The sequence below is a fragment of the Tympanuchus pallidicinctus genome, unplaced genomic scaffold, assembly GCF_026119805.1.
Source record: "Tympanuchus pallidicinctus isolate F22 unplaced genomic scaffold, pur_lepc_1.0 scaffold3, whole genome shotgun sequence".
Classification (NCBI taxonomy): Eukaryota; Metazoa; Chordata; class Aves; order Galliformes; family Phasianidae; genus Tympanuchus; species Tympanuchus pallidicinctus.
In genome coordinates, this window is record NW_026294747.1 from 1,688,940 (window position 1) to 1,712,345 (window position 23,406).

The following is a 23,406-nucleotide window of genomic DNA, read 5'->3' on the forward strand; positions in this document are numbered from 1 at the left end:
ACATACAGGCTGCTTTAATCTGATGACTTGCCCCTCACTTTTTCAATCTGTAAATAGGAGCCGCAGCACAAGAACATATGGTACTACAGAAATTAAAGCTAAAGTAAATGGCATTAAAATAAATTCAAATAATAAAATGAGATACTCAATCTGAATTATAAACCTTGGCCTGCGTTAGACTTTTAAAAACAGGAAATAGAAAACACAAATACGAAAATTAGCCTTTCGAAACAATTTTAGGACCATTTCAGAGTTTTGCTGTGATTTAAAAATTTCTAACCCTTGTTATTTACGTTTTATGATTAAATGAATAAGTCTGCAAAAACACTTTTAAATAATTGAAATCAGGTTTGAATACCACATTAATTAAATTAGTTGTTTACTCTTTTAGTTCCAACCATACCTCTTCTGAGGCAGCAAAAACACGTTATGCATTCTTAAAAGTCTACTGCATTAAATATACTTGATATGTATAAACACCAGCAATATGCACAAAATCTTGAAAGAACCCAGAAAAATTGCCAGCCTTCACATTCCACACCAAATCCTAATAAGAGGGGCAAGGAAAAGAAAAATTCCTCTTTCCTACATTTTAAAGTGTTTAAGAGCATATGGAAAAAAAAGAACCTAACTCTTCTCCTCATGTAAATAGCATCACTTCTCCCATTATTATTCTGCTCTAAGCTCTAACCTGTAACATACAAAGGAAACATCATGTGCCATACAGGGCCCAAAGCAGCACTCTTAGTTTACTTCAATTTTAATTTAAGCACACCATTATTTTGTACTAATCGGTTCAATGCTTGGGAATAGTTCCATCACTTTGCAGTCCAACAGTGAGTCCATCAGAGCCAGGTTTTCGGTGCATCCTTACACTTAGTGCAGACCCACAATATTTTTTCCCATATGACATTTCTTTGGCTAGCCATGGCAGTAGAAATCTTTTTATACCATCAGAAAGATGTTCACATCACTGCCATATCCTACTGCATTTCTAGTCTACTGAGTTTCTTCTTTTCAGAACAACTTACACAACTGAAAAAGGACTTTTTACTTTTCTTTCTTTCCATAGTTTGAAATGGTTTTGAAGTTTTGTTTGCTGCTGTTTATTTCTGTGGGTTTTACTTGGTGGGCTTTGTTGTGGCTTTATTTTTATGTTTGGTTTGTTTGCTGTTTTTAAATTACAGGTATCTATTTGAGTTCTTTCTCAAGGCAGGATTTTGTCTGTGTAACTGCTTGACAGAGAGCATACACAGTTCTCCATTCACCTGTCACAGAAGCCATCCTGAGAAGTGTACTCATGGATGAAACGTGGGTGGAAGCAGGATCTGACTGTACCAGGAAGCCTGGGAATCGACTACTGTAGCATTTCTAAGCATGAAAATTTCCTGCTGATAGGATCATACGTGAGCATAAGGACTCTCCTTAGTGCTGAGACAAGCAGCTGCTCTGTGCTTTCACTTGTTACACTGCCATTCATCTGGCATCTCCAGGAACCAGCTAACTCCTCATACCCAGCTACTGGGTGCCAAACACCAGCACAGGACAAAGCTGAGGTAAGAACTGCCTAATTCAGTAATACTTCACGCATCTCATACTTTGTGTTTACTTTGCTGCCATAAGCTTGCAAGCATGACAACATCCATTCGCTATCACTCCCCAAAACAAGAGACAAGTCGGTCGAGAAAGGCTGGGCAGCTCACCATAATAAAACCAAACAATCCTCTGACCTTAAACATTTTTGAGTCAGCACATTCAAGCATCACTCAGAAATTTCTCATTAAAAGCAGCAATTAGTAGCCCGCTACAAACAACAGAACTCATGACAGTTTCTGGTCTCTCAAAGTGTGCCCGCATCTCTGCCACAGCCGGACACCGCAGGCGGCGCTGCCGGCCATTCAGGAGCCCAGCCAAAACCTTTCCTCGGAGCTCCAGCAATCTCCTTCTCCAGACCCAACGCAGATTAACTCTCCTCAAAGAGGGAGCAGCAAAACAAACAGCAAGGTCTCGCTAAGACTGCTGCTGCTATTTGCTTTGAAGAATTTGGTGCTTGAATTCGAAGAGCGCCGCGTTGCTGCTCCGCTGAAATAGGGATTTGGTTCGACCATTACCTCAGCATGGATACGTACTGCTTCTCCTCCCTCAGCAAGAACAGAACTGCCAAGTGAATAATCCAGTGCAATTTATGAACATAAAGTGCAGATATCGCTGTTAAAAATACTCTCTTGCATAAAGTAAGTGCCTCCTGAACAGATGGGAAGATTCACCTGTCTGGCAACCATTAAGGATATGAGGAAAACAGATCTGCATTAACAAACTTACGTACTTCCATCTGGATCCTCTCTCCCCTAGTTACAAGTTACGATGCCACAACTCAGAAAGCGCAATCACTTCTTTCCTGGACCTGCACACGTTGACTTTGTGAAAAACATTCACAGGAAAACAGGAAATGGATGTGTTCCTCATCTGCTCATTCTCCTGACACTTTATATGAAAACTGTGACAAAAAAAGTTATACCTGTGGCAGAAATTCCTCCACTGGATGTTCATTTCATTACCACAGGGTTTCCAGAAAGGCTCGCATCCTGTGAAGTACAAGCCTTTCCTGTGTTCCTTTTCAGGACTAAGACAAGAGGGGAACAAAATGTCCACAGAAATTCAGCTCACCTCCGTCAGCATACATGGAATGCAGGCTTCCATTCAGGTATTTCCTTTCTGGGAAATTCACCTGAGTTACTACTGCCAGAGGAACCAGAAAATGTCTTCAACTCAATAAGAAAGGAGTGGGGCTTTTTAATTTGTTTTCGTTGCTCAACATTAAAACAGTTGGATTTATGGGAAAAAAAAAAAAAACAACAAAAACAACAGTCCTCCCCTTCAAAATGTGGTACTGTTGCTTACCAGGACACATTAGAGTCAGGTGCCTGAAAAGTACTGCCTCAACACTGGAATGAAAGAAATATCAAATTGAGCCCTTTGGAGCACGTTATCAATCCTATGTTTGTTTTCTGGTCCCATGCCTTGACTAAACCCAGACACTGAATCTGTACACAGTGTTGACATTGATTTTGGTACATACAGCCTCCACTTCAACTAAAAACTACCTGAAATGTCCAATACACACACAGCAACAGTGCCTGAAGGGATGCTGGTGAAGCTGGCACTCTTGGGTAGCTAAACTCGTAAAGGATTCAGCCATCACAAACCACAGCTGGCTGCAAGGAGCTGTGCAAAACCCGGTATTTCCACGACCAGGTACTGAGCAGAGGAAACAGACAAATGTGCTTTAGGGAAAAAGCTACATTTTTCTCTGTGATTATGATTTCTGATGATTCTACTAATGATAGCCTAACAAGTTGCTGAAAATCTTTAATCTCAGATCTTTCCAAACTTCTTTTAAGTCCATTTGCATAAGGGCAAGTCGGCATTAAGAATTTTTGCTTCTGTTCTATTTCATCTTGTTTACCTGAATTTTTTTGGCAAGTTAGTTAAAGCAGTACTTTTCTACCTGTACTCAGAAGTTAAATTCTGTTACACTGAAACATATAGATACATTAATTTTGAAAGCAAAATCCTCAAAGGTATTGCAAAGACAAAATTTCACTTCCTATCGTTAAAAATGTAGAAACACTTTTGCCTTAAAGCCAATCCCAAGTCTGTCATCTGTGCTGTACTATATTCAGAGATTTCTAGAGTACTCCTTGTGGAAGAAGACCTAAACAAAGGTCATATGGCCTGCCTACACTTCCTACCGAGGCAAAAGACACTGAGAAGGGCAGCTTGCCATAAACAAGGTTTACATTTTACTGAATGCACAGAATAATTCATGAACGTCATACTGTATGATTTATGACAATAAGATACCGTAAATCCTTCACAGACTACAAGGCTTGCTTATGTAATCGTTAATTTACAAATCAAGAAACTCTCATACTTACAAAACTGTGAGTCTTAAGGAAATCTGAAGGGTTGCTTGTGCAGACTTTATCCCCTTCCAAGCCAATTACTCTTTTACAGATATTTGATTTGGGGTCAGTCGGGCTTTTCACAATTACAATATCTCCTCTGGGAGGGAAAAAACAGAAACAGAGACAAACACAAACAAATGAGAACACTAAGTATAGAATGTCTGGTTGAAGACGTGTATCAATGCACGTACTCCAAAAATACTCCCAGACATTAAAAGACAGCTCTTTCTGCTCAAAACTCTAGTCACATCTTGGTGTTCTCAGTGACACACATTACACTGAGGTGTAATGTAAGCACATTTGGAGGCTTTGCTATTTGTTTACAAAACATTTAGGCCTGCATTTTAATTGAAAATGCTCTGATGAAATGAATGCCTATTCACTTGATCCTGTTATTACTTACATATGGAAGAGATTCCAAATTTCTATACGTCATTATACAAATGTTTCAGTAGAACTCCAGATGTCTGACTTTGTAGGATCTTTTGCCCCAGTTATACACATGACATTGTACAGTGAAATGGTCCACAACGAAATGGGCAAGGGCCTGTGCTCTACAACATAATGACATTTGATAAACTGCACTTAGGCTGTTAGAAAAGTTACTGAATGGTCTATCTGGGCACAGCAAAACCCACAGCTTGATTTAAAAGTAAGTCCAAATTACTTAGGAGGAGAAGTTATATTCAAACAAAAAAAGCGCTAGGGAAAATAAAGGGAGGGAAGAGGGGATTTCTGTTTTCTTGGACAAAGATGGAGAAGTGAAATGGACTTGAGTGGTAAGGCACTGGAACGGGAGGTGGGTGGCACTGCCCAGGGAGGTGGTTGAGTCACCAACCCTGGAGGTGTTCAAGACACGTAGATGTGGTACTGAGGAACAGGGTTTAGTGGGCATCATTGGTAGGAGGTGGAGGAGGTGGACAGCTGGGCTAGATGATCTTGGAGGCCTTTTTCAACTGCAATGATTCTATTCTGTGATTCTATGACTGCATCCTAAATGAGTTCTGACAAGTAAGTTTGGGAAGACGGATAGTGTTTGCCCATTGCTTTGTCTTCCATCAGACACAAGAGGAGATGTAAGAAAAAATACAATCCAGATGCTGAAGAATGTATGAAAAATAAAGGATGGATAGAAAGTGGTTAATGAGAAGCTCTGGCAAACTAACTGTAAAATGTAGTCTCAACAAAGGAGCATACTTCCGAATGGAATAAAAGTGTCGGCTAAGGTTCTCCGAAAAGACAATATCAGAATTTTGAATTGTTGGCTCCATTGAAGGTCCAGAACACTGAAAATTAAAAATAAATGAGAAAAAATTACTATTTGTCAACTGCCATTAACTAAAACACATGTGTCTTCAATTATTTGCTTATAAATTACAACAGGTGTAATATAAGGAACAATTAAACCCTCGGGTGGGACATTTGATATTTAAGCAGGAAGGACAGCCTCCAGATTCCCTGTTACAGCTCTTTTAGCTCAGAACCGGTCCTGCACTGTGCTGGGTGCAATGGCTTCCTAGGTACACATCTCAGCACCTTCTCTACAGATTGGAAGCAGCACCACCCCTTTGTTTTCAGCCTCTGTGAAGAGAAGCATCACGAGAGCTGCAGTAGGAGCCCTCAGCCAAACCCATTATCTCCAGCAGCAATATCCAGGGAAGGGAGGAGTAGCATAAAACGTCCGCAAATCTGCAGAGTTGGGATTTTGCTACTCTGGCCTTTCTGAAAGAATGTACTCTCTGCAAAATGCCTACTCATATTGCTTCCCATTTGCTTCAGCGATGCCTGAAGCACTAACTTGTCCAAAAAGCTGAGCTTTTTAATTTTTTTTTTACTGAACGCACTTAGAACAAAAAACCTTAAAAATGAAGAAAACCGAAATAACAGCATTCTGAAATATAACAGGTTTAGTATTACAGTTGTTATATCTTTTAAAGTCATAAAAATGGAAAGTTACCACAACAATTCCTCCAAGGTACTCAAAGGCACAGTGTGCTACGCAGCCATACTGCACAGCATACCCGAGAAATCGAAAGGTTTTTCCTAGGGCATTGCGAAACATGGCACGGCACTACGTGGCTCAGCTGGCTCTGGTCTACAGTAAAACAGAAGAACATCGTTCATTTGACAGCAAGCAGTGTAGCATTCATAAAGCCATCTTTTGCATCTAACAACGAACTCAGTACTCTTAGAAGAACAGCAACTAAAACTAATCAGGCCCATGAGAAGAGATGAAACGCAATCGGGCTTTTATTGACTAATGCAGGCCCTCCCATGCGTACAACCGACTGCCCCTCCCAGCAAGTCAGCAAGATGCAGTTGAGTGGGAGCTGAAAGAAACAAAGGAACCACGAGCAAAACAAAAAACACATAGCAAGGCTACAGAAATTAATGGGGAGGGAATGTTGACAACGGTTTGCTGACTCAGCTACACAAATGGACTTCTACTCAAATTTGCAGCCACTTGCCAACTATGGGAACATCCTCCCCTCCGCAGGACTGTGGAGCTGAACGGATGCTGGGGAGCTGCAATCCCCACATTGAACACAGGCTCTCCCTGCCTGCCGCACTGCTGCAACCTTTTCTTTACAAGGAGAGTGGTTAGGCCCTGGAACGGGCTGCCCAGGGAGGTTGTGGATGCCCCGTCCTTGGACGTGTTCAGGGCCAGGTTGGACGGGGTCCTGGGCAACCTGATCTAAATGTGTACGTTTGGTGGCCCTGCTAGGCAGGGGGGTTGGAACTACATGATCCTTGAGGTCCCTTCCAACCCGGGTGATTCTGTGATTCTGTGATTCTGTGAACCCACTTCAGCTCAGACGGAGCTGGGGACTCAAGATGTTTATGAACTAACACTTGTGGGATTAATCACATGAAGACAGCACAACTTACACCACTACTTCCCTTCAACCACCAGCAAATTGGAGAAATATCTGAGTGCCGGAGTGAACTGAAACCCAACGGAGTGGGGCTCTACCTATGACTGCAGCTGCCATGGCAGGAAACCAAGAGGATAGCAAAGGAGTGAAGACATCTCCAGCACTGCCCTCCCCACTTTCCAACTAGTGGACTCTCAAAGACTCAGTGCAGTGTGCATTTGGTATGAAATAAAAGTCCTAATCCAAGAGACGAGGATTTCACTATCCTGGCATACAGGTGCTGGCACAAGGGACTTTCTGAAACACCTAGGTTTTATCAGATGGCTATGGCAGTAGAGACAAATTCTTAGCTCCTAATAAGCTTCAGCTTCTACCACTCCTCAGGAAAGTGACGTGCAATTTCAAATTAGGGCACACATACAATACAGATTATACAGTTTGAAACTAACAAGATTACTTCAAACAAAATAAAACAAAAAACACAACCAAAACCCAGTAGGTTCCAAGCAATCATTAAACAACAGCTATTCTAGAAAACTATCAATATGGCATTGTTTGAAAACTAAATGCTAAATGCCTGAATTGCTTTCCACATCACACAATTCATTTCACCACCAAGTCCTGTCGGCAGGCACCTCCACCACACAATATGGCCATAAAGGACAATAAAACAAATGATTTAAGTCACAGCCCCCTTCAAAACTTCCCAGATGTGCCATATGAACATCCTTATCACAGAATTATTGCCATAAAACCTGCTGTAATTACCTCCAGGTACTAACTACTACTTACACAGTAGGTAGCTGGAAACCTTACGCTGAAACATTATTTTTCTAATGAAAATAGGTTATTATTTTTTTTAAATCGATGAAAAAAGTTACACACATTTATCACACAATACAATTTGCTTGTTTTTTTTTTACAATAACTATAGAGCTTTTCCCCTACAGCAAATAAAAAGCAAAATCTAATTACTGTTCTCTTCTGTTCCCTTCTCCTTACATGGTCTAGGCTTCCGTCATTGTGGTTTTTTGTTTGTTTGTTTATAAAATTAATCACAGCTAGCAGGGTAGAAATCACTTGGAGCCTCATGAATGACATCCAAGAGATGGGAAAGGATTAGTTCGCAGTTGCTGCCAGTTATAGCGCCAGGTGGCTTTTTCTGCAGCGAAGGTGTTACCGATAATCCCATTACATTGGTACTAAATCTTGCAGACATCAAAATTATCACCAAGGTTCCTTTTCATCCCATCCTTTCCAAATGACTGGAAGTCGCTTCACCTGAAAGAAGTCAAATCCACATGCAGCTGCTGTTTTAGCAGCCAGCGGACTCCCTGAGAATGCCAATCGTGATCCAATTTCGCTGTGCTGGTGGCCCCCTATTCCCTGTCCAATAATACATCTGTTAAAAAATCCTACAGCTACAAATCAAGTTTAATCCTACCAGGGACCTCATGTTGGTCTTGTCTTCCAAAAAGGCAGCAGGTTTTACCATCTATCTCTGCTAGCGTCTAGGGAATACTCTTTAAATCCCAGCCCTACTTAGAAGAATAAGCTAAGGATCACAAAACATGACCTCAAAAACCCTGATATGACTATATTCTGACCCAGAGGCATTCATTCTAGGTGAAGATTAGAACTTTGCATAATAAGATTACACAGCAAGTGAATGATATCAAGGGACTATCCATATGCAGCCGCCTGGTTTTCTATAGACAGCCTGTGCTCTGCAATATGCAGTGCAGACGAGGCAGAGCTTGGTCTTTCTAGCTGAAATAAAATAGATTCACATAAATTAGTTGGCCATTTCCAGATTCCTAAATCCCCTATTACATCTTTTATTGACAGCTCCTGTGAGGATAGCACAAATGTTATTCTCTTTGTATTCTTTGCTTTGGTAACAATCACGCTCTGAGTGAAATGTGGGTAGATTCTCTAGAAATTAACGTCTTGTTTGCTGCGATCCTGGATTACAATTAACTGTGTACATAATAAAATTAGGAAGTTGATGAGCAGATTGGTCATTTCCAGATAACCGGTGGCACAGGTTAGCATCTAGTGCCAAAACTTTCAATACAAGAAAGCCAAAGTCATAGCCAATGAAAATGTGGCTAAATAAATTATTGGGCTTGTTATCAAGTGGATTTTTTTCACTGTAAGAAAAAACTTCCAGTCACCTTTGATTTATGCAATAGTAAGTTCTGAATTTTCACAGAACACTTAGTGATAGTTGATCGATCTTCCCTCAGCCAACAGAAACTCTGTGACTGCATTCTCTCCTCTTAACCAGACACCTTTCTTCATAAAACACAACCCCAGAACTCACACTGTGTTTTTCCCCAAACGATACTCCGTGATCACTATTTATTTTTTTTAAAAGTCCACAAAACCCAAAGCAGAAAGAGCAGAGAGAACGCACGCTGGCGAGGCCATTTAAAGGCTTACACTGGAGCTGACATTTAATACAGCTATCTTTAAAACTTTGGTATGAAATTAATCCAAAATGTGCTAGGAACGTGAAAGGTGTTCATTGGGAAAGATTCTTCCTGTATCAGATATGCAATGTAATAAATATAAAATAGTTTAACCTGTCGGAGGTTTTCAAACATCTAAAGCAGAACAAGACACCATTTTAAATAATCTTTCCATGCAGGGGGCAAGCAGAACCCGACTTGTATTTTTGGCTGTTGTTTTGCTGTAGAAGTTGCTCTGGATTCAGTCTGGCAAATCTGAAAATCCTTGTGTAACATTCTGGATGAGGAGATTCTTCTTCCACATCACCTCCACTAGGCACTGACTCTTTGTCCCCAACAAACACTCCTTCATCTACTGATCTCAAGCTGATAAATAACGTGGTCTGTAAGCATAAGTTCACATGATGCAATCCTCTCGTGCTCAACAACTACAGACTACCTACGTGAGAATGAGCAATTTTTCACAATAGACTTGCAGGCAGTTCTCACTGATTCTCTTTGCCTTGGGGAGGAACCTCAGCAACCCTGCACATAATGCTGCGTCAGTGGTCAGATATGTTCCAGGACTTCTGTTTTTCTCTGCAACTCTCTGTGCCCATCTTTGCTGAAGAGCAAAATCCAAACAGAACAAGAGTGTGACCATACCTGGCAAATCTGAGCCTCTGAGGAATGCTGAAATACTCACTTAACTTTCTCCTGTAACTACATTAGCGTTAGGACACAGGTGCCAAAGCTCTGACAGACAGCACAGTCCCTTTGCTGGTGAATGAGAAAAATACACCGTGTCCATGTCCTGAGAGTCAAACAACTCTGTTCTGTGCCACATTCATTTACCTCCAATTTCAAAAAAATTTACCTTCTTGAAATATCAACAGACATAAAGACATAAAATGCATACTAATTAACTACAACAAAGCGTTCCGAGTCCCGTATTCGCACCAGGTACTCAAGATCCACGACCCTACAGAAACCAAAGCTCTCCATGGCTCACGTGCTGCATGCACTTCCCAGTGCTGACAGCTTCCACAAGGATGCAGGCATCTCTATCCGAAGCAGTGAGTGGAAGAGCAGGAAATTATTTCCCTATGCACTAAGAAATTCAGAGGATGTTTACTTAAAATATCTATCATTACAAGCAGCAGCAACAAAAAGCCCTTCATGTAAAACAAAGCCATCTATTTACATACACCATCGACAAAAGCATTTAGGAAGAGATACAAGTGTCTTCCTCTTAGCCCCACTGTTGGTTCCAGATTAGAATGTTATCACTGAAGAGTACTCCGTGGTGGTTTACTAGCACAGAAATCACGCAGTATGAGATCTTAACACAAATACTGAATCAGGAAGGTATTGTTAAACAGTTGAGAAATGCAAAAGCAAAAAAAAAAGACCAATTTTAGCATAAAACTGTAATAAATAACCTTAGTGTGTTTCTTCATCAGTACTTCCCAGTTACAAGCAACACCTTCTAGTGAAGTATGCGAAATGTGCATAAAAAAAGCTACAGAAAACAGGAGAAAGAAAACACATATTCAAAAAAAAATGAAGTATTTACATTTTCAAGTTACCTGAAGAGAAGAAAACCAAATCGAGTGCTTGTCACTGATATAATCCTGAAAGTTACTTGATGGTTTTCCCAGACTGCCTTTTAATTAAGAAATTCTAAATACACACACATGTATGGCATCAATCACTTACTCTTCATAATGCAAACTATATTGCATGGGAGTTTGTGCAGTGAAAAAAAAAAAGGACATTAATCAGCACTTTTTACTATATTTATTACTATATTATTATTATTATGTTTATTTATATAAATTTTTTGCTGTAAAAGTTTGCCATTTCTGAGCCATTTTATTTATAAAACATGAGTTCTGTAAGTTCTCCTGCACTTACAGATACAAATATTTAAAAAGTTCCAAACATCAATAGATGAGTGCAATGATATTCAGTCTAAGTTAATCCCCAGACATCCAAATCCATGAATAAAAATTCATCAGTTTTAAATACACTGAGCCTATTAAGCAAGAACAAAAGCATATGCACAAAAGAGCTTTTAATATATTTCAAAGCCCACAAGAGCCGTGGTCTCATTAAAATTATAAATTACACAAACATGGAATGAAGATTCAAACTGCAGTGCAGCTAAGCAGATTACAGAAAACCCCGCGTTCCATATGATAACACACCATGGCCCTCCCAGATGGGGGCTTGGAACAAAAAGGCCATCACTGCAGCTAGGGAAAACCTCCTTGTGATCTCTGGTTTCTGTTCAGCAGATGACAGCCAAATAATATGTTGATTATTCTGTTTGTGCTGCTAAGCTTGTAAGACGGAATAAAAGCGATATGATCTACTGTGAACTCAATGCTAATGTGTTGCTCCACTCATAAATAATATACTGGATTTATTCTGGAACTATCTTTTTATCTGAGTTCTGGGTTTAAAATGCATGAACTAAAATAAAAAGCCAGCATAAACTACTATTTAATTCGAAGGTTTAAAGTAAAGGCACAGCTGACACAACGATAAGGAAATCAAATGAGCAGAGGCTCCTTCCTCAAACGCAGTGGATGGTTCTAAGCCAAGGTACCGAGCGCCCGCACGACGCTGAGCATGCTCCAGGCCCACCAACTGCACTGCCACAGGCAGCAGAGAGATGACCAAAAAAGGCCCATATGGCTCATTTTGCCACAGGTACCTAGGAGAAATCCTCATTTCAAATGGGGACGCGAATATTTGCGAAATGGGAAGCAGCACAGAGATGGTCAAGCATCTCCTCGCCTGAAGACTTCTTAAAAACCATTTCTAAGTTTCTACGAAGCAAACAGATTTTATTCCATCTAAGCTTACTCATGAGGGTTGTTCCAAAAGCACACAGTTTGGCTTATCCTTCGTAACACTGCGCTTCCAAAAGGAAAGCCAGTGTCTGCTCCCACAGCTCCTTTCACAGTGCTGCATGTATGCTAAGATGACTGCAAATCTTCCAGCAGTTGTGCATTTTAGATCTTTTATACCAGAAATGCTAAAAATTCAGTAGGAAAAAAAAAAGCAAGAGCATAAAAATATCAAGGCCAAAAGCTGCTTCACATTTCTTGGATGAAAGCAAGCACAGCTGATGAAGAGAGATGGTGGAAACATGCAGCTCAAGAAGTGTGCGACGGCTCTGGCAGAAACATAAAAATGTAAAGGATAAAAATTTAAAGGATGCTCAGTTACAGTCCTTCCTTTGACATGGGACACAGAGACAGCTCTAATTCTCACGGAGAATGAAAAGATGGGAACTGAGAGATCCGATAGACAAGTGCTGTAAGGTTTAACACTAAAAGCTCAGGTGTTGTTTCCTCCCAGAGAGCCCGTTGCAATGAAACAACAGAAACACATTTTTAACACAAAAACACAGAAGATCTTTGAAATGACTAGAGAAGCATACTTCTACACTAGCAACCACAGTCTTTAATCCTTCCCATTTACAACACAGCACTATGTATTATTTCATATCTTCATTCCAACAGTTATTCTATGGTTGCAGGAATGCTGCAGCAGTTACAGTACTGTTAGCTGTCCGGCCATATCTGACCCAAGGCAGCGCATTGCTGAGTTAGACATGAGCAGGTGACCTTTGTGATTTGCAAATGCTGAACAGAAGTATCTTGTGTAGCTGTCTCTGCTCCTGAGATGGGATTCTGGCAAAAGCTGCAGCTTTGGCATGGAACCGGCAGCCTCCTAACGGGAGGTAGATGCAGTAGAATCTATTGAGATAAAGAATAATGGAAGCTCGCTGAAGAAAGGCTTGGCTACAAAGAAGCCAGATGTCCAATGTTTTCCACTTTCTTCATCACATTATTCCAGATTTGGAACAATGTAACTTCAGCACTCAGTAGAGGGTCTGGCTGTTGGTACTTGAAGTGAGCTTTGCTGGACTGCGAGCTTATGCTTTATGTAACTTTATAACTCACTTTGGATAATCTCAGTTTTCATTTTTGTCTTCTAAAGTCAAAAACACCTATTTTCTTCACCTAGTTCCTAATGGTATAATTATTTACTAGTCTAAACAACCTAAAGGGTCCCTTTGTCACAGAACTTTCTCTCCTTTGTCACAGAACTAGGCTGAACTGTAACAGGCAGGCACCAGTCTTTTGAAAACCAAGCAAGGCTTCTATCTCTGCTCACAGCAGTTACACAATTTGAGAGAATTCTATTTCACAGCAACGTGTTGGTTCACCACACAAGGACAGTCACAACGACGTGAATCTAAATGGAACTCCACCAAATTCTGACTCATATCACTCTCAGCAAAATCAGGCCATATTCCTTTTTTCCTCACACAACAACTAAGACTTACGATCCAGATTTTGTAACTTTTAAACCCAGAAACTACTGCAGAAGTAGCTTGAAAGCTTTGAAAGAGCGCTGTTAGGTTTGGGGTAACAGCAGAAGGGAGGGAAAATTCTCCACTGCAAAAATACCTTTAAAAACATTTCAGCAAATGGAGAGAAGCACAATTTCAGAGGAATTCTGTATGGAATTCTGAATGAGACTGGTTCTGAAAGGAATTCTGAACGGAATTGGGGCGGATCTCAAGCTTTGCCAAAGCACTCTGCAGGATTCGGGTTTTGCAGTATTGCAAGGACAATGGGGGAAAAAAAAAGCTAAACCAGAAAAGTGCATCTTCTATGGAATCCTCCATATAGGTGTGGGCTAAACTTTGCCCATATTCCAATATCTGCTGGTACTGCAGAGTATTCATAGAACTAGCAGGATTATTTGGAATAATGCCCCTTGAAGAGGAAAACAACGCCCTTCTGAAATCCACAATATGCCAGTTCTTAAACCTTAAATACAATACCAGCATTAGGAAAACATGCTATAGCAGCTCTCTGCATTACTTTCAGGTAAGGCGTGAGTTGACATTACAGTGGTCATCTCAGTAATAGTGTTTTTACAACCTAGATTTACTCAGCCGTTGTTCTCAGCACTGAGGCACAGCATCAAACGCACCACATCAACTCACGTGCCCTAATGTATGCACTTCCAGTTTAAAAGACATCCTCTTTTGACACAGGTTCAGATTCTCATCACGATTGTTCAGTATTAAAAACACGCAGCAGCGTTTAGGTAACATCCAAAGGCTTTCTGAAGAAAACCGCATCGCATCGTATGTAATATCACACAATTGGTATGTCTCAAACTCTCACACTAATCCTCATGCTTTCCACGGAACGATTGGATAAGTCGTTTTTAAGCTTTTTTCACTCTTCAGAAAAGCCCAGCCTTTCAGTGTCGGAACTTCCAGGATTAAACATTCTTTCCAGTTGTTGGCTCAGGGCCTGAAGAGCCCGCACTTTCAAACTTTTCCCATTCTAACCAGTTCAAAGATCAGGGAAAATGAAGGCATCTTCTTTGCAGCCGTAATCCACGACCCATGCTGTTAGGTACTTAAGAACATCCCAGAAGCAAACTACCTTGTTTCAGGCCCCAGCAGGACCCTGTGGGGCATGGGGTCACGTGACTGCAGCCCTGCCTGGTCAGCTGACTCAGCACTAATCTGGTTTGGTGCGATACTGCTGGAACCAGGCCTAATGCGACACATTCCTGAGCTGGGAGGGAAGCCGCTTTGCCATACAGCAGCAGGTGCTTTCCTCACACCAAGCACTTCTAAAACTTACTTGAACAAGTGCTGCTGTTCTGAGCACACTGGCACTTTCCCCAGATCTGCAAATTACAACTTTAGAGAAGAACTGCAAACATGCTTGCAGATCAATTGCAAACATACCTTGACAGAGGAGAAGCCAACAGCACAAATAGAACTACTGCAATAATTTCTGAAACTCAGTTCTTGTGTCAAAAAATTATTCCTACTTCTCCACAATTTTGTAGTAAAATCTGAAACAGTCAGTGTAAGGTACAACATTAAGACTTTTTCTCTGCATTTGAGAGGATATTAGCTCACAAAATGTATCCCTTCATGTTAAAATACAGAAAATCTTGAAATAACCGAGGTTCACAAGCGTGAGCTGAATCAACGTTTCATAGGTAGGAAAGAAGGTTCGATGCCCCTCTCCCTGCTGTGTCAATACCTTTTTCCTATTGCATATACTCAGCAGCATAGCACAAAGTTGACTTTTGAAGGCTGATAGGTAGCTGCAAGGCAGACGAATGAGATCAGTCAGCTCTGGAAAGGATCTGACAAGCACCAAAGTGTGCTGGACTCAATCAGTGGAAGCAGAGGAAAAGAAAGAAACAAGACTTTCTCTTTTAGCAACTCTGGCCTATGACTCAGGAAATAGTGAGATTTCCAGTATCTTTGGCTAAAGTTAATGCAAGAAATTCCACACATGGTATGAGCACAGCACAGGTAAGTCACAAAGTGCTTACAGAACTCAGGTTCTCAGCCTGACAATTATTTAGCCTCTACTTTTAATTGCCCTGTGGGGCAATGAGATGAGAAAAAGCAACAGAACAACTACCAGTCACAGAAAGAGATGGAAGAAGAGAGGGTTCTGCACTACGGGAACATTCATACATACTCTGAAACTTAAATTGAGCTGCATTAGTGCACCTTGTTTAAAAACAAGAAACGTGTTTCACTGCAGCAGCAAGAGGAAATGTATTGCTATGAACGGGGTGAAGGGTTGTGAGCACTGCTGCAGGTTCGCACAGAACAACGTTTCACAGCTACGTTTGCTTCTTGCCACTCGTAACAAACTAAGCTGGACATTGTGTACAATTCCACTTGGCAGCAGATACAAACATTTGCAAGACCCACTGCTGTCACACGGCCACAACAGGGCCTGCAGACTGACAGAATAACCATACGGGCAGCTTTCCACAAGGCAGCAAACACTTTAATTTCTTTGCACAAAGCAGCGGAGGAAACGTTGCAGCCCGGCGGGCTTCCACCCGTTCTCACACACACACAGAGGTCAGGCCGCCCCGCCGACGCCTGAGGCGACCGAACACAGCCGGGCGGAGCGACCAGGACCCCCTTCCCGCCCGCTCTCCGTCCTTCAATGCCGGCTGACGGAGCCCGGCCCGCACCGCCCGCCCGCCCGCCGCACTCACCTACGTCCCGCAGCCGGGCCCGCCCGGCACCGCCGCCCGCCACACGCCAACAAGGCGGGCTCCCATTGGGCAGCGCGCTGTTCCCGGCGGTTCCCGCCTCCTGTCAGGCGCCGGCGAGCCGAGATGATGGCGGCGGGCGGCGGGGCGGCGCGGGGCGAAGGGGTTGCCGCCACCACCGCCACCACCGCCGGCACCGGCACCAGCTTCCGGCGCTCGGGCGGCAGCCGCCTGGCCGCCGTGCCCGGCACTCGGCCCGCCCTCCGTCACGGGCGGCTGCTGATTTCCTGCGGGGTCCCCTCCCTGGACTGTGTGCTAGGTTGGTGGAGCGGGACCCAGCGCCGCCGGCCCTGTGGGCCCCCCCGGCCGGGAGGGCTGTGCCTGAGGGGAGCGGGGCGAGGGGAGCGCGGGAACGGCCCGTCGCGTCCCGTCACGCGGGGTGGGAGCTCCGGTTCGGATCTGAGGTGGCGATCCGCCGCGAGAGCGCTGTGCCGTATTTAAGTGGGAGCTGATTTCAGGTTGGGCGCGGGGAAAAACTACTCGGAAAGAGTGATCACACGTGGGAACGGGCTGCACGGCGGGCGGGTGGGCGTCCCTGCGGGTGTGGCGCCTGGGGACACGGCGGGGATGGGGCTGAGGCTGAGGGAGGCCTTTGCTCATTTATACCTGGACGAATGCATGGAAATTGCGGTGTGTTTCCTTCCTGAGGACCGTCTGTGTGAGTAGCGGTGCATACAATCGCAGTTCTGTAAAAAAAGACACTGAAAAGTGGGTGTCTACAGGACAGGCATGCTTGTGTTTACTTCTGTGTGTTTATTTGTTTGCATTCTGCAGAGAACTCCTGCATTTCCCTCAAGCAGTGCATCCTTGCGGAGTAAGCTTGTCCTCTTTAAGAGAGATCTGCTTCATTCAGTGTGTGTGGAACCCTTCAGTCACATAACCGTGCTGGCACAGGCTGCCCAGAGAAGCTGTGCAAGCCCCATCCCCAAAGGAGTTCAGGGCCCTTGGGCAGCCTGTGCGAACACCTGGCAGCCCTCCCTGCATCAGGGCCTGTGGAACTAAATGATCCTTGAGTTCTCTTCCAACCCCAGCCATTCTGTGATTCTAAGATTTGCACTGAGTGTTTCAGTTGTTCTTATTTCATGTCATAAATAGCTGTTGCGTAGCATGGGTAGGAAGTTCCCTTCAATAACAGGCCCCAAAGTCTCACGGTGTTTTCCAATATAGTGAGTGCTTTCTTGTGGATGCTGGGGAGACTTGTACCAGCAAACCCAGCATCCCTTCTAAAATGCCTCTTCATTCTCTTGTAAATATTCACTAATTTCCCAACCTAACAGATTTTAAATTTGAACACCAAGAACATTCTTCATTCCTAGGAATGGAAATTTTAAAAAATACTTTTTAAAAGGTTTTAGCATGTGGCATCTCTGAAGACCAGAAAGACTCTACATCCCCATGGTTTTCCCTAACTTCCTCTCCCTTAAGTCATTGAATTCTGGGTCATGAAAACTCTGAGGTCGTGTGCCCATCAGGCTGTCTTAAGTTTCTGCATTTCTTTCATATCTTTTCATGTCCAGAAGCTGCAAGCTAGATACAGCACTGTTAGCACTGTGAGACTTAAACATCACCTGTCTGGTGTTAGATGCTCTGTTTCAAGGTGCTTTAAGAAAGGTCACAGATACTTTCTGAAAACAATGGCAGCGCTTCTCAAGTTGCAACATCTGTTGTGTTTCTGTCCTTGAGGCCTTAAATCCCATTGCTGTAAGTAGCAGTGCGGCAGTTATTGCAATTGCTTCCCTGTCTGCATGCAGTACGGACTGAGGAACTGGCAAAGAAAAGTTAAAATAACCAATGGAAAGAATTGCAAGTTTGCAGCAGTTTTCCAAGGGGACTTGAAGATTGTAAATGTTCTGAGTATTTCAGTGTTCCTGTAACTTTTTCCTGCGGTGTTTTTTTTGCCTAATTTACTATTATTGCTCATTAAAATACAAGCGCGTAACCATAGCAGCTGCAATAGTTTTACATTCCGTCTGATAAGATAAATTTCTTTAAACTCTTTGCTGTCTCATACCACATACAGCCTGCCTTCTACCCAGAGTTTGCCTTGCATCCACGATGTATGCACTTGTGTTATTGCTCTGGCTTGTAGGAGATTCCACAAGTGATGAGCTGCAAAGACAGCTTGCTAGAACTTTGTGGTGGCATGTTATCTGACAAATGTTCTCTCTTGTACAAACTATCTAAAAACAGCAGGGATGCTACTTCTGTGATGGCTACAGGGGAGCTTTAGATAACCAGGATTTTAAGTCGTTATTGCCATGAGGTAATAACTTTGCTTATTTTGCTATTTTGATCTTTTCTATGTCAAGCTGTGGTTTAGTAAGATCTCATAATTTTGAGCTGTTTCTTTCCACGTGCTTTATAGACTGTGCTAGTTTTAAACAGCTGTTGTTAGCACCACGTGCGTTCTGTCTCCCTGAAGAACTGAACGCAGAGGGTGTGTAAAGCATACTTTGTATCAACCATCTGCACCATGACTGGTTTGGGACTTTTTTCCTCTCCTCTTGCAGTAGAACTTCTGGATTTGTAAAAATTGGTGAATTAGATCATGGGAATTTTGTTCTGGTTTTCAAATAAGTAGTGCTTAGGTGTTTGTTTGTTTTAGGTATCTAAGACATGTTTGTTTACTTGATAAGTTTATCAGAACTATTGAGGAATTTGTACATAGGTGTCAGGAAAAATTCTTCACGATGAAGGCAATGAGGCACTTGTTGTCCAGAGAGGCTGTGTGTGCCCCATCCCTGGAGGCACTCAAGGGCAGGCTGGGTGGGCCCTTAGCTGGTGGGGGGCACCCAGCCCACAGCATGGGGTTGGAACCGGATGGGCTTAGAGGTTCCTTCCAACCAACGCCATGCCATGATTCTGTGATCTTGGTTTAAATTATTTCTGATATGCTGAGATCCAACTATGAAATTAAAGGTTCACTAAATGTTTGCTCTGTGATGTGCCGTTAAAACTGTTGTAGCATCATGACAAGGGAACAAAGTGATTCTGTTGCTTTGGGTGCAGGCATTACAGTGGAACAGTATTAGCACTTTTTGTGGCTTTTATACAAGCGTTGTGGTTATGGTACTCATGCTGTGACCATATCTGTCCCACTAATGCAGGCAAAAAGTATCTCTTTACTTGTTTGATTTTATGGTCTTGTGTCTCACAATTTATGGTCTTTCACTGGCTTTTGCCTGTTAATTTGATGTAGTTTCTTTTGTTTTATTTTGTGGTTTTTTGTTTTTTTGGTTTTTTGGTTTTTTTTTTACACAGAAAATACAAGATTACCAGCCAGAATGTTTTATGTGAGATGCCAATCTACTTTGTAACTTTGTAAATGCACTTTGTTTTGGCTATTTACTCAGCATGATTTATAAGCCATATCCTTTTTCTTGACCTATACAGAGCAATGCTTGGGGCTGAGTACTTTATGACTACTTGGTATGGTTTCTTCATGTCATGCCCGGAATCTTGACTTTTTACAGTAGGCAGCAGCTTTTGTTATGCTACTGATGCATAATAGCTAGATTGCTCTAATACAATGTACTGCTACTCAAAAAGAACAATGAAAAGACCTAATCTCTAACCTGGCCTTGAACATCATGGAGATTTCCTTTTAGTTGTGTAGTTCTGTACACAGCATCTAACTTTCTGCAGCTGTACAACTCTTCCTCGTTTATCTTTATTGATTATGGTAGCCTGCTTCTTGTCAGGTATTTGTCAAGTAAGAGTCCTTTAGAAATGTTCAAATATTCTTTCATCCAACCTGCTGACACTCTTGTGTAACTTAATTTTGGACTTAGTAGGTGTAGAGTGAAAATGGCAAAGGATGTATATCGTTTGGAAATCCTTCTGATGATGTTCTGTATAATTGTACTGCATTCTAAGTCATCAGATGGCTTTTACTAGAGAATCCATAGAAGTGTAGTCACTTAGTGGCATCAAGGAGTGAGAAATTAGTTCCCGTAAATCAGTGATGAATGCAGAATCCATTGTCTCTCAATCAAAACAAAGGCTGCAGCAGTTAGTTCTTTGGCAACTGTTTGGCCTATGGGAGAGAAATTTGCTTTACTCTTTCTCCTGGCTGTAGATCAACTTCAGGGGTGCTGCTAGCAGAGCTGAAGGTGAAGAAATTCATCCAATCCCTACTGGAATCACTTTCAAGTGAAGTTTAATGAGTGCTTGAATTGATAGACTGAATTGCTTTGTTCACCAGAGTCCATCTTCAGAGTCCAGAATTGACTTCTTGCATCACAAGAGTTGAGTGGTGTGCTGATGCGATTCAGTTTGCTCCCAGCTTGCTTTCAGAGCGGGAAGCAATTAAGAAGACATACTGCAGTTTCCTTCAAACAAAGCACAGTGGTTGACTGGTTATGTATGACCATCCCTGTGCTTCTTTGGTAAAATATTTGTAATCTGCCTTCTAGTTATTTCAATATATTCTCTCTTGGAATACAGAATGTAAAATTGTTTACTCGTCAGATAAAGCAAAATGTGAGTTCATCTTTCCCCTTCTCTGTTAAAATTCCCTCTTGCGACAACCATTTAAATCACTGTTACTTAACTGTACCTGTGTTTTCTTTGAGGAGCAGAGCAAGAGCTCATAGATTATCTTCTTTTTATGTTGAGATGGATGGGATAAGAAACCTTGTATCAAAATATGTTGGATGTATTCATTTCTCTTTACTGTTCACTCCGTCATCTGTGATTGGAACGAGAGCATCGATTGCAACTATCTAAGCAATGAGGAAAAAAAGAAGTAGTTTCCACCATAAATTGGTCAAAATTTATTTTGAAACTGTCTGTGGGTGGTAGCATGATAAAAACTACTGGAGCCAGGATTTTGCCTGGCGACTTCAGTGGGAAGTTGTGAGAGTGGTGATTAGCACGGGTGTCGCTTGGAAAGTATTTTGTTACTTGAGTCATCCAAGGGGAAATCCACGGGCTGAGAGCATAAATCATTATTGTGGTACTTGAGTATGGTTGTGCAGAGCTCTGCAGGATCTTTTTACGACGATGATGATAATACAGTATCTTGTGAAAGTAATTGTAATGTGTAATATATAATTACATGTAATGTGTAATTATTTCATAATAGAGAATTGTAGGAAGTATTGCAAAGGTAATTAAAATGTTGTTCACTTTTATATTTTTAAATTCCCCGTTATCACCTTTCTTTGACTTATAAACTAAGAAAACTTAATTGTTCTCTAACATAGTATTAACATGTAGTCTTACTTTATTGTTCATTTTGTTTTCTTTCCAGGTGGAGGCTTAGCTGTTGGAACCCTTCTTCTAATTGGTTAGTACAGAATATATGAATACATAAAGCCATATTCGATCCGTTTTGCTCATTTCCATATATTAAATAATCTGTCTTTTCAATGTTTATTAAGCTGAGAATTTAAGAATAGGTGTTTTGTCTTGGGTAGCTTTCAGAGTGGACTTTTCTCTGTTTTGAGAGTGACTGGATATGGATCCAAACCCTGCTTTCAGACAGGTCTGAGTTTCCACGGGGGATTCTGTTCAAAAGCAGCATGGTTAGAAAATTTCTAAACTTCCTAGGACCTGTTTGAAAAGATCCAAGGTTTTCTAAATGATTCAGACGTCTTATCATAGCAAATGGATTTTCTTTTTAAATTGGCTTGTTAAGGAAGATGGGAAATACAGAATCTTTTAATCATTTGGTTGCCAGAATTAGCTAAGAGAAAGCTGGTGGGAGCCTGCTTTCTGTCAGAAAGGGAATAAGACAAACTGAGACGATTAAACAGGTTTCAAGGAATTTCCCTTTGCAGACTACGTCAAAACTGTTGCATGTCTACATTGTAGCTGTGATGCCCAGATTTCCTTTCTGCTTAGGTCAAGGTGTATCAAAGGATAAAAGGACAGTTGTATGCATATATCCTGTCTTCATTCCCTCAGGGTAAGTATGGGAATGTAGAGCCAAGAAACACTTCCCAGGTTCCTCAACTAAAGTGTAACAGTCAGAACTATGTAAAGTTAGTGACCTGCTGCCATTTATTCTGAAACATCATTTTTTTGCAACATTGGACTTGTGCTCTACAACTTGACGGCAAACATAGAAGATTTGGTTAAAGGTCGAGGCGGAAAAATAATGGTTGACTGGGTCGTGCTTCTAGAAGCACATAACCTACATAGAAATTATGCTCTTCATCATATATGGAGCTTTATATTCAGTTTGCTTTCTGTGACAAGTTAACTGTGTAAGGCTTATGTGACCCTCCACTAGAAGCTGAACAGCATTTTCAGTTTCCCAGCAAGCAAGATCATTTCTCTAATTATGGCTTGTTACATTAATTCTAATTCCTAGTTCCACATTTATCTATCATTGGTAGCTGTTTAAAGACAGGTTGCTATTGTAGTGTATCTTAGAAAATCTCAATCTTTAAATAAAACCCTATAAACTTTTGTATATTGTGGTAGACATCTAAGTAATTTGAACAGTTGCCTGCCAGAAAAAATCACTGACATTACTTAATTTCTTGTAGGCCATCATCTGTTTAGTGGTAGCCATTTAAATTTTTTGAGAATGCTGAATTGGTACAGCAGTTCACTGTTGCCAAAAGAAGTTGTCCAAATTCCTCTCCCTGTTCTTGGCCATGCCATCTTGTTGTTCCCTGGGCTGCAACTAGTGCTTTTCAGTTCTTGCTGAGCTGATTCAGCTCCTAAGGTGGAAGAAAACCAACACAGCTGCAGAAAAGCAGAGACTTTTCTCTTGGCTTAGTGACCTGAGTTGGCTAACTAAAGTATGAGATGTGTACCTGAGCCAGCACGAGGAGGGAGAGAAGGATTGCAAAGTCAGGACTAGAATCATAGAATTGTTTGGGTTGGAAGGGGTCTTTAAGATCATCTAGTTCCAACCCCCCTGCTATAGGGAGGACACTGCCCACTAGAGCAGGTTGCACACAGCCCCATCCAGCCTGGCAGAAGAGAGAGTGTTTGGCCTTTCTTGGCACA

At 41.8% G+C, this 23,406-nt stretch overlaps 2 protein-coding genes across 6 annotated transcripts in view; one reads left to right on the forward strand and one right to left on the reverse strand.

Annotated features, from left to right (window-relative positions):
- IMMP1L (inner mitochondrial membrane peptidase subunit 1) overlaps positions 1-16,489 on the reverse strand; it is a 28,372-nt gene extending 11,883 nt beyond the window's left edge. For both annotated transcript variants that reach the window (XM_052692501.1, XM_052692502.1), the window contains exons 1-4: positions 16,384-16,489; positions 5,926-6,063; positions 5,166-5,254; positions 3,939-4,065 (exon numbers count right to left, since the gene is read on the reverse strand). In XM_052692501.1, coding sequence (XP_052548461.1) covers positions 3,939-4,065; positions 5,166-5,254; positions 5,926-6,030 — 321 coding nt within the window. In that variant the 5' untranslated portion in view covers positions 6,031-6,063; positions 16,384-16,489. The remainder of the gene's footprint in view (positions 1-3,938; positions 4,066-5,165; positions 5,255-5,925; positions 6,064-16,383) is intronic.
- ELP4 (elongator acetyltransferase complex subunit 4) overlaps positions 16,451-23,406 on the forward strand; it is a 124,193-nt gene continuing 117,237 nt past the window's right edge. For 3 of the 4 annotated variants that reach the window (XM_052692465.1, XM_052692466.1, XM_052692464.1), the window contains exons 1-2: positions 16,451-16,699; positions 21,695-21,730. In XM_052692465.1, coding sequence (XP_052548425.1) covers positions 16,507-16,699; positions 21,695-21,730 — 229 coding nt within the window. In that variant the 5' untranslated portion in view covers positions 16,451-16,506. The remainder of the gene's footprint in view (positions 16,700-21,694; positions 21,731-23,406) is intronic. The other variant, XM_052692463.1, reaches the window with a different exon arrangement.